At 37.1% G+C, this 11,468-nt stretch overlaps 2 protein-coding genes and 2 pseudogenes across 3 annotated transcripts in view; all 4 read left to right on the forward strand.

Moving 5' to 3' along the window:
- LOC104726953 (alcohol dehydrogenase-like) lies at window positions 1-3,158 on the forward strand. 2 transcript variants are annotated; one of them, XM_019232823.1, is made up of 11 exons: window positions 1-29; window positions 264-319; window positions 412-636; window positions 729-1,298; window positions 1,394-1,529; window positions 1,614-1,683; window positions 1,769-1,862; window positions 1,958-2,171; window positions 2,270-2,411; window positions 2,498-2,668; window positions 2,768-3,158. In XM_019232823.1, the coding sequence occupies exons 4-11, from the start codon at window positions 1,001-1,003 to the stop codon at window positions 2,957-2,959; spliced, it is 1,317 nt and encodes a 438-aa protein (XP_019088368.1). In that variant the 5' UTR covers window positions 1-29; window positions 264-319; window positions 412-636; window positions 729-1,000; the 3' UTR covers window positions 2,960-3,158. The 2 variants fall into 2 exon arrangements, with proteins under 2 accessions (XP_019088368.1, XP_010444235.1); XM_010445933.2 differs by having other exon boundaries at window positions 883-1,298.
- The window catches only part of LOC104726948, a 55,900-nt gene that overhangs the window by 28,085 nt on the left and 16,347 nt on the right, over window positions 1-11,468 (forward strand). The gene's annotated exons all lie outside the window — the stretch shown is intronic.
- On the forward strand, window positions 3,655-5,599 carry LOC104726952 (annotated as a pseudogene).
- On the forward strand, window positions 7,706-9,335 carry LOC104726950 (annotated as a pseudogene).

The following is an 11,468-nucleotide window of genomic DNA, read 5'->3' on the forward strand; positions in this document are numbered from 1 at the left end:
GGAAGCTACTCTTCCTGTAATTCTCAAAGGTATGTGTTTCTCTTATACTTTTTTAAATGGTGCTTATTGAATCAATGTTGCTGAAAGAAAACAACACCATGATTTAGGAAATTGTGATTCTACCATGCTTTATATGATCACAACCTGTTTCACCCTAGCAATCCAGTAGTAGAAAGAAAAGCTCACAAACTTTTTGAACCTCAATTATACTTAAAAACTTATCTTAATTTTCTTGGTTTCTTTGGCATTTCTACTTTTTCCAGGCAAAGATGTCCTAGCTAAGGCCAAAACAGGAACTGGGAAAACTGTAGCGTTTTTGGTGAGACATACCATACACTAAGTTGGACATTTGGTAATGGATTGAACTTGTATTTGGGATCTGTGCTTATTCTGCTGATGTTTGTTTTTAAGCTTCCGTCAATTGAAGTAGCTGTCAAATCTCCTCCTACAAGCCCGGATAATAAGCGACCCCCAATTCTTGCGCTTGTGATATGTCCAACTAGAGAACTTGCCAATCAAGCTGCTACAGAAGCAAACACCTTGCTAAAGTATCATCCAACTATTGGTGTTCAAGTTGTGATTGGAGGCACAAGACTTGGTTTAGAGCAAAAGCGTATGCAAACAAATCCTTGCCAGGTGAATATTGTTTCCTTTGGTTTATATAGTTGAGGCTCATCTTTGGAGCAAATCCATAAAATTCCCTTTAATATCGTATCTGTAACTTCCAGATATTAGTGGCTACACCTGGAAGGCTCAAAGACCATATCGAGAACACGCCAGGATTTGCGACAAGGTTAAAGGGTGTGAAAGTCCTTGTGCTTGATGAAGCTGACCACCTTTTAGACATGGGTTTCCGCAAGGACATTGAGAGGATAATTTCAGCGGTTCCTAAGGAGAGACAAACTTTTCTATTTTCCGCCACAGTACCTGAAGAGGTCTGTCTCATTTTCTTGCATAATTAGTTTGGTTTTGGTTTTTGTTACGATAGTCCCTTGTTGTAATGGGTCTTGATTTGTGTTTTTTTTTCTTTCTGGCGTTTGCTCCGATTCTCCGCCGCGCCTCCGCGGCCAAGAACCTCCTGTCGTTGACCAGACTCGCCGTCGACTCTTCAATCTCCTCCAGGTCTCTGCAAACCGGAGCCTCCGGCGATGATTCTCCTCAATCCATTGGTGGGTATCACGTGAGCTCCGGCGGATTCATGCGTGGAGCCGTGTATCGCGAGCCCAATCAGCCTCTAACCATCGAAGAGTTTCATATGCCTCGGCCTAAAGTCAATGAAATTCTCATCAAAACCAAAGGTACAATTCTTTCTCCATGTTCTAAGGATTTGGGCTGAATCAATCTGGAGAATTCGAAATGTTGAAAGTTGAATTCTTTTTCTTTTTGTGGGAAGCTTGTGGGGTTTATCACTCTGATCTTCATGTGATGAAAGGAGAGATACCATTCTCTAGTCCTTGTGTCATTGGTCATGAGATCACTGGTGAAGTAGTTGAACACGGTCCTCTTACTGATCACAAGATCATTAAAAGGTTTCTTTCTTTTTTTCCTCCTCAACACTATAATGGAATCATATGTTTTGTTTATTATTCTGAATGTCTCAACTTTATGTTCAGATTTCCAGTTGGGTCTCGTGTAGTTGGAGCTTTCATTATGCCTTGTGGAACCTGTTCTTATTGTGCTAAGGTGAGGTCGAAACTGTAGTTGCTTTCATTAGATTCTCTAACCTGAGAACTGAAACGTTTTAGCTGATACTTTTACTTGGATACAGGGCCATGATGATTTATGTGAAGACTTCTTTGCCTTCAACAGGGCGAAAGGAACTCTTTACGATGGCGAAACTCGTCTCTTTTTAAGACATGATGGTAAATTTTGAATCTTGATTAGGCTTTTTTAAACAGCAGGTGGCATGTTTGTTAGGAGAAACATGACTGTTTTACCTAATTACGTTTCTCTGCAGATTCACCAGTGTATATGTACAGTATGGGAGGGATGGCTGAGTACTGTGTCACTCCAGCTCACGGGTTAGCTCCTCTGCCAGATTCTTTACCCTACACTGAATCTGCGATTCTAGGGTGTGCTGTTTTTACAGCATATGGTGCTATGGCTCATGCTGCTGAGATCCGTCCTGGAGATTCTATTGCAGTTATTGGAATTGGTGGTGTTGGTTCCAGGTATGTTATATGTGTGGCATTGTCATTTCGTATCTGATTTGAGGATAGTTTTAATTGCTTCTTGTATGACCATAACCATCTTTGAGTTGTTGCTTCAGTTGTTTGCAGATAGCGAGGGCTTTTGGAGCCTCGGATATAATTGCTGTGGATGTTCAGGATGATAAATTGCAGAAGGCCAAGACACTTGGTGCTACTCATGTTGTCAATGGTGCTAAAGAAGATGCTGTTGAAAGGATAAGAGTATGTTATGGTTGATTAAGGCCTCTTTCTTGTGGAGATAGACCTTCGATTGATATTAATATGAAAAACTGTTTCTTCTCTCGTAGGAAATAACCGGTGGGATGGGTGTTGATGTTGCTGTTGAAGCCTTGGGAAGGCCACAAACTTTCATGCAGTGCACACTAAGTGTAAAAGATGGTGGAAAAGCTGTGATGATTGGACTCTCAAAAGCTGGTTCTGTTGGAGAAATTGATATAAACAGACTTGTTCGTAGGAAGGTTCGGGTTCTTACTTTCTTGTCCTACTTAGAATATTCACTGGTCCTGACCATGATATTGAATCTCTTTCTTTTTTTGTTTTTTCCAATATTTGTGAAGATAAAAGTGATAGGGTCATATGGAGGAAGAGCAAGACAGGATCTTCCTAAAGTAGTGAAACTGGCAGAGTCAGGAATCTTCAATCTGAAAAACGCAGTTTCAAGTAAATACAAGTTTGAAGATGCAGGAAAAGCATTTCAAGATCTCAACGAAGGCAAAATCGTTAGCCGAGGTGTTGTTGAGATACTATAACAATAAATAGCTATCTGGTTCTTGTTTGGTAATGACTTGGATCTTTTTTTTTTTTTAAGTTGCTAGCTGCTACAAATCTTCAGACAAGTTCTTCTTACTTGTGTTTGCTTGCATTGCAAATTAGCAATGTCTTCCAAGTTGTCCTTTTTGAACATTGTTCTTCTCTCTTGATAATCAATAAAGAAGCATGTTTGTGTAACCCTTTTGATTCTTCCTGTTCTAAGCTTAAATAATGAGATCAATATGACAACTTTTATACATGATGATTTAGCCTTAACATGAAGATTGAAGCCTCTATATACATTAAATCAATTACATTTTTTTTTGTTTTGATACCGAAATAGTTGAAGCAGACTTGAGTTTGAGTTTCTATACTGGTAAAAAATACAGTTACTAGACAGTTAAAAGAAAAGAAAAACCAGTAGTAACTGCACATTAAAATTCATAGTTTTACTGTATATATTTATTTTCAATGTGTTTTTTTTTAATAGATAATTCAGTTATTGTGTTTCTATAACTGTTTTTAAACATTAATTTCTTCCCTCTTTCACAATTATCTGATTTCTGAAATTATCTAAAAACTTAAGATATATCAAAGTCTTTCCAATTGTTAATTGCTTTTAAATCCATAACTGAATAAACTTTTTTATTTTTATAAAAAAAGAGAGCAAAAGATAAATAATTACAAATGGCTAAAAATTACAAATCTAGTTTCCATTCTCGGCGTCTCGGCTGCTTCTTCATAACGTCACCGTTTTTGGTAAACTCAATCTTTCTCCCTTCCGTCTCACCGGAATCCTCTCGCTTTTTGTCTCCCGTCTCCTCCGATGTATTTACCTGATCGTTGATTTTATAAAATAAAAATAGATCGTATAGGTCTCGACCTTCTTTTTTCTTTTTAATTGGAATTTGAAATTGGTTTCGAAATTTTAGGTCTTTTGATTAGGTTAGGGCAACTTTGCTATGGGTATTGAATTTTAGGGTTATTGGTCTCTGGAGCTTGATAATTTCAGCTTTGTTGTTAAAGTTTCGTTTTTTTTTTCGTCTCTGGGTCTAGATGAGATTTGATTAGACGTCAATTGCTGAAAAAGTTGGAGTCTTTGGGTCTGAATTTGTTCATTAGGATGTGAATTGTATTTATCAGCTAATTCTGAAACATTCCTTTTAGACTTTTGGTTTTGTGTAGGTAGGTTCTATGAAAAGTCCTAGATCTTTTATTCTGTGAAGTTTCTTGCTTGTAGGTAATTTTGGATCACTTTATTGAGTCTCGTAAGTATTTGTAATTTGAATGGTTCTTCTATCACTTGCTTAGCTCTTTTTGTTGATAGATTAGATTACATGTACGGTTCCAGAGACTCATCTTCGTTGGCTGATTTTGTTCAAATTTCAGGAAAACTACAACGTGTAAACCTAGATGGTTTCGTTTTAAGGACATTGAGGTAGAGAATACTACTAATAAGCAATGGGAGATGGGAGTTCCACTAGGTCCAACAGCTCAAACAGCAGTAGTGAGAAACCAGAGTGGCTGCAACAATACAATCTCGTTGGTAAGATTGGTGGAGGAACCTATGGTCTTGTTTTCTTGGCTAGAACCAAGACTCCGCCTAAAAGACCAATTGCCATCAAGAAGTTTAAGCAGTCAAAAGACGGAGATGGAGTTTCCCCAACTGCTATCTGAGAGATCATGTTGCTCAGAGAGATTTCCCATGAGAACGTCGTGAAGCTTGTGAATGTCCACATCAATTTTGCAGACATGTCTCTGTATCTTGCCTTTGATTATGCAGAGTACGATCTCTACGAAATCATCAGGCACCACAGAGACAAAGTAGGCCACTCGATAAACACATACACAGTTAAGTCTTTGCTCTGGCAGCTTCTCAATGGCTTGAACTATCTTCACAGTAATTGGATTATACACAGAGACTTGAAACCCTCGAATATCTTGGTTATGGGGGATGGAGAAGAACACGGAATAGTGAAAATAGCCGACTTCGGGCTTGCAAGGATATATCAAGCTCCGTTGAAACCGCTATCAGATAACGGAGTTGTGGTCACAATCTGGTACAGAGCACCAGAGCTGCTTCTTGGCTCGAAGCACTATACAAGCGCCGTCGATATGTGGGCTGTTGGATGTATATTCGCGGAGTTACTTACTCTCAAACCGTTGTTCCAAGGAGCAGAAGCTAAGTCTGCTCAAACCCCTTTCCAGTTAGATCAACTCGACAAGATATTTAAGATCTTAGGCCACCCGACGATGGATAAATGGCCAACGTTAGTTAACCTCCCGCAGTGGCATAACGATGTTCAACACATTCAAGCTCACAAATACGACAGCGTTGGTCTCCACAACGTGGTTCACCTGAATCAGAAAAGTCCTGCGTATGATCTCAGGTTACGCACCTCCTAACAAAACCAGACGCCTCTAATGATTTTTATAAGGTGAAGTCGATATCATCATACTCGGGTGGGTTAGATTCTGTGTGTTTGCTGCAGAAGAAAGCGTTGCTATTTGCTTTATAGAGTAGAGTTAGACTGTAATGCAGCATGTGGTGTGTTGCTATATTCATATGGATGGATTGGATTCTGTAGTTTTTGTAAAAACATATCCTCTCAAGTGTTTGTTAATTAGAGCATCATTTCATTTCTCTTAACATCATTTCTCAAATAATAGTAAATAGGAGATTTGCCAGAGTAAGAATATATAATATCACCAGTGTGACCAGACAACGTTTCTCTGATAATACAAATACCTACGGAGTGAAATAGTTATGACAAATACAGTTTTGGTGATATTTTTAACGTTTAATGAAACTTGGTTTTCTTTACACGCCAGTGTCAGTCTATCACCAGTGTGACCAGACAACGTTTCTCTGATAATATCTATTTACCCACCTAAATACATATAGAATCTAATACTGTATTAGTAATACTATAAGATTGTAGATCGTCAATCATAGAGCTAAAACCACTTCACCCGACATAGTTGGTCTTTCTTTTTATTTGTGTCAACGAAACAATTGTTTTTTTTTATCTTTCAGCTTAATCCACATGCGTGGCCGTGTGTATTTAATGTATTCAAGCTTATTTACATAACGCTTATCTACCAGCTATGCAGTAATAAATTATAACAAAGATAAGAATTTTAAAATTCAAGTTTTTGTCTTCGCTTACCTACCATGATCAATTGACTATATAAATATTAATATATATATAACTAATGAGAAAATGTGGACCAAAAAAATAAACTAATGAGAAATGTTTTGTAATTAAATTTTAGAAGAAAGAAAAAGAGAGTTACATGCTTCTTTCGGCATAAATACAAATAAAAGAACCACAACTTGTAACTGTTTATGCATCGTCGAAGTTACAAAACAGCTTTCTGACTGGGTAGAGATGAAGTTTTTATTGATCCGGTAGCCGCCATAGAAACGGTTATTATGCTTATGCATCGTGGGAGCTAGTCACAAACAGCTTTTTTACTTATGGTAATTAAAGACATAAATTAGGTTTAAGAAGATTAATGTGTCATGTGTTGATCTTGGTAAGTCAAGGCGGTATATTTTGCGTAAACAACTTGCTCGCAATCAGTTTCTTTTATTTAACTATCTAATTAGTTAAAGATATGTCCAGTGTGATGTTTTTAAAAATTTGTACTAGGTAGACGACGAATCAACGACTTTTCATGCCATAGAATAATCATTATTAGGCTGGACTCTAAACGTGAGTTACGTGTGCTACTAACTGCGTCTCTCTCTCTCTCTCTATAATTTCGTGGATAAATTAGCATATATAATTCTAAAAGATCCAGCCTAATAATGGTTCCATTCATAATCGAGGTAGAAAATTTTCATATCTATGTTAATTTCATAATTTGAGCTCTTCATATCTAAAAAACGTTCATTAAGTAGACCTCGATAGTTTACAAAAATTTGGTATACAAAAAGTTTAATAACCTCGAACAGTAACGGGGTCGTTGTGCCACATCATCACGAACTTACCCTATTTAAATCCCCTCTTAGCCTTTCTTCTCTTTCTCACACCATAACGGCAACAAAGTTGGATATTAGAGTGGAGCAATGGTAGACGAGAGAGACCACGATACATCTTCTTCATCTCTCCCATCTTTGAGCAAGCAATTGGCAGACACAAATCTTGGAGGAAGCGCGGACGTTCCCGTCGTTGACCTAAGCGTTTCTGATGAAGGGTTCCTTGTGGGTGAGATGGTGAATGCGAGTGAAGAGTGGGGAGTCTTCCAGGTGGTTAACCATAGGATTCCCATGGAGCTGATGCAGCAGCTACAAGTTGCTGGGAAACAGTTCTTTGACCTCCCGGAGAAAGAAAAGGAAGCTGTTATTATGCATCGTGGGAGCTATTCACAAAGAGCATTATTACTTATGGTAAACACATAACTAGGTTTAAGAAAATTAATATGTGTCATGTGTTGATCTTTGCAAGTCAACGCCGTATATTTTTCGTAAACGTGCAATCAATTTTTTTTTTTAATTTTCTTATTAGTTGAATATATAAATGTCCAGTGTGGTATTTAAAAATTTGTAATAGATAGACGACGACTCCACGACTTTTTAATGCCATAGAATAATCATTATTAGGCTGGATTAATTGTAACATGGGTTACGTTTGTTGCTACTTATATATTGCTCTCTAATTTCGTTGATAAAGTAGTATGATCCTACAGCTTAATTAATAATGCTTCCATTGCTAATCGAGGTACGAAATTTTCATATCTATGTTAGTTTTATAATTTGAGCTCTTTATCTATAAAAAAATACGTTTATTAATTAGACCTCGAGTTTACAAAAATGGTATACATGAAAATTAACACTGACGATGAACATATTTTTTTATATAAAAATGGTTATTAATTTTCATGTATGCCACATCATCACGAACTTACCTTATTTAACCCTTCTTCTCTTTCTCACACCAAACCATAACGGCAACAAAGTTGGATATTAGAGTGTAGCAATGGTAGACGAGAGAGACCACGATACATCTTCTTAATCTCTCCCATCTTTGAGCAAGCAATTGGCAGGCACAACTCTTGGAGGAAGCGCGGACGTTCCCGTCATTGACCTAAGCGTTTCGGATAAAGGGTTCCTGGTACGTGAGGTGGTTAAAGCGAGTGAAGAGTGGGGAGTCTTTCAGGTGGTTAACCATGGGATTCCAGCGGAGCTGATGCAGCAGCTACAATTGGCTGGGAAACAGTTCTTCGACCTCCCGGAGATAGAAAAGGAAGCTGTGGCGAAAGAGGAAGACTTCGAAGGATACAAGAGGAAGTATCTAGGAGGTATAAACAATTGGGACGAACATCTGTTTCACTGACTCTCCCCACCCTCAATCATCAACTATAAATATTGGCCTAAGAATCCTCCCCAATACAGGTACGTGCGTTTTACGTTATTGACTCTCATGTTTTACGTTAAAAAGATATTGTTAAATTTAAATATTAAATTTTCGTCCATATATATTTTGGAATATGGTGGTATCAGGGAGGTGACTGAGGAGTACACAAATCATATGAAGAGGCTGACGGAGAAGATTCTTGGTTGGCTCTCAGAGGGACTAGGGTTACCGCGTGTGGCGTTGACGCAAAGTATGGGTGGCGATACGGCTGAGTATGTGCTTAGGATCAATTTCTATCCGCCAACTCAACATTCGGAATTAACCATAGGAGCTGCGGCGCATAGTGATATGGGTGCTATCGCACTCCTTGTACCCAGTGAGGTTCCTGGACTTCAAGCCTTCAAGGACGAACAATGGTATGACCTTAATTACGTCAACTCTGCCGTTGTTGTTATCATCGGCGATCAACTCATGGTATGGTTGACTTTTTTTTTTCACTTGAGATTTGCAAATGTTTTTGTGGTTTGATTTGTAGATTCATATTAATTGCAGAGGATGACCAACGGGAGGTTCAAGAACGTGTTTCATAGAGCAAAGACGGATAGGGAAAGATTGAGGATTTCTTGGCCTGTTTTTGTTGCGCCTAGGGATGATATGTCCGTCGGACCTTTGCCGGAGCTTACCGGAGACGAGAATCCTCCCAAATTCGAGACTCTAATATATAAAGATTATATTGACCAGAAGATAAAAGGTTGGGCGCTCGAAGATCTTCCAGTCTACTGAGAACCCTCAAAACCACGAAACAAATTGAGTATCATCCAACGATGTCATAATAAAGGATGATATATTGTTTCAAATGATAATATCAATGTGTTCAAGACTTTTGAGTTACGTTTTTATTCACAGACTAGTGTTTGATAATTGCTCTTTCTTCCTTTGGAGTTTCTATAAATGCAATATATGATAATATGGTTTGAGGGTTTCTAATATAAATCCGATCCGTGTTCGTTAATTTCTTCTATATATGGTGCATTAAACTATTTAGGGAATAGAAAAAGAAAAAAAATATATATGTCGAGACGTTAAGTGTTTATTACTTTTTATGACTAAACTAAAGTAGTTTGTTTGGTTTTGGTTTTATTATAGATTTTATTACAAAATGTTACTCTGCATAGTAGAAAGACAAAAACTATGTTTTACTAATTACGAAGAAGATGTGTCAGTTTTGTTACATTAATTAAGGTGGAGGTGTCTATCCAAAATCATAGATGGTCTCAAGCAAGCAGAGAGGATGATTGTCGATGAGGTTTGGAAGCTAGATGATATTAACAAGTTGATATGTAGTTAACCCTTTAAATTCGTCTACAAGTCTGCTTAATATAACAGAACCGTATAATTACGTATATAGTCGCCACGGTTTATGATTTGGGCGCCTAGCACCTAAGTGACCTCTATACAGCTGCCTAAACTGTGTTCTAGACTAATTCATGCACTCTCTTTTTGATTGAAACATGCAAGTTTATTGTAAATTTGTCCAATGTGATCTTAAATCTCAATTATACGATGGACCCACTGCGTCTTCCATGGCAGAGAACAATTATTAGGCTGTGGCAGCGTTTGCCAACTACTAGTTGACTACTTGTTTGTTAATATTTATAAGCTACGTCCGAGTAATGGCTCCATCTATGATCGAGATACGACACGAGATATTTATCAAAAAAAAAAATTACGAATATTCATAATTGTATATACGACATGTAGTTTAATGCCTCTAACAATTTAATACAACTTTTACAAAATGTCTAATACAAAAGAAAGCTTGAATCATACTTCGATTGAATTCTTTTTCCATGTCTTTCGTAGAGAGGTTGGCAATTTTTTTCCTTTAAATATAATTTATTAATAAAATTGAATATATAATTTTTAAATGTTATTTGATGTGTTTAGAAATATTATTGAGATATTATCATATTAAATTTAATATAAAACTCTTCAAAAATAAAAAATACAAGATATATACTAAAGGCTTCTGTTCTCCGTTTCACACACCTTTCACAGTAAGAAAGACTAACTTGGACACTAGAGTGAAGCCATGGAAGACGAGAGAAACAACAACACATCTTCTTCGTCTCTCCCGTCGTTGTGTAAGAAACTGGCGAGCTCAACTCTGGGGGGTGTCCTGGGACTGGACATTTTACGACGACCTCAGACGACCACAGCTTCCTTTTCGGGGATTNCGAAACAAATTGAGTATCATCCAACGATGTCATAATAAAGGATGATATATTGTTTCAAATGATAATATCAATGTGTTCAAGACTTTTGAGTTACGTTTTTATTCACAGACTAGTGTTTGATAATTGCTCTTTCTTCCTTTGGAGTTTCTATAAATGCAATATATGATAATATGGTTTGAGGGTTTCTAATATAAATCCGATCCGTGTTCGTTAATTTCTTCTATATATGGTGCATTAAACTATTTAGGGAATAGAAAAAGAAAAAAAATATATATGTCGAGACGTTAAGTGTTTATTACTTTTTATGACTAAACTAAAGTAGTTTGTTTGGTTTTGGTTTTATTATAGATTTTATTACAAAATGTTACTCTGCATAGTAGAAAGACAAAAACTATGTTTTACTAATTACGAAGAAGATGTGTCAGTTTTGTTACATTAATTAAGGTGGAGGTGTCTATCCAAAATCATAGATGGTCTCAAGCAAGCAGAGAGGATGATTGTCGATGAGGTTTGGAAGCTAGATGATATTAACAAGTTGATATGTAGTTAACCCTTTAAATTCGTCTACAAGTCTGCTTAATATAACAGAACCGTATAATTACGTATATAGTCGCCACGGTTTATGATTTGGGCGCCTAGCACCTAAGTGACCTCTATACAGCTGCCTAAACTGTGTTCTAGACTAATTCATGCACTCTCTTTTTGATTGAAACATGCAAGTTTATTGTAAATTTGTCCAATGTGATCTTAAATCTCAATTATACGATGGACCCACTGCGTCTTCCATGGCAGAGAACAATTATTAGGCTGTGGCAGCGTTTGCCAACTACTAGTTGACTACTTGTTTGTTAATATTTATAAGCTACGTCCGAGTAATGGCTCCATCTATGATCGAGATACGACACGAG

The sequence above is a fragment of the Camelina sativa genome, chromosome 11, assembly GCF_000633955.1.
Source record: "Camelina sativa cultivar DH55 chromosome 11, Cs, whole genome shotgun sequence".
NCBI classification, from domain to species: Eukaryota; Viridiplantae; Streptophyta; class Magnoliopsida; order Brassicales; family Brassicaceae; genus Camelina; species Camelina sativa.

What these genes read in the sequence shown, in the direction of transcription:
- LOC104726953 (XM_019232823.1), top strand. Translation starts at nt 1,001, where the DNA reads ATGGGTCTTGATTTGTGTTTTTTTTTCTTTCTGGCGTTTGCTCCGATT. An exon ending in GATCACAAGATCATTAAAAG is followed by an intron (nt 1,530 to 1,613) that starts GTTTCTTTCTTT and finishes CTTTATGTTCAG; the next exon opens with ATTTCCAGTTGGGTCTCGTG. An exon ending in ATGCTGTTGAAAGGATAAGA is followed by an intron (nt 2,412 to 2,497) that starts GTATGTTATGGT and finishes CTTCTCTCGTAG; the next exon opens with GAAATAACCGGTGGGATGGG.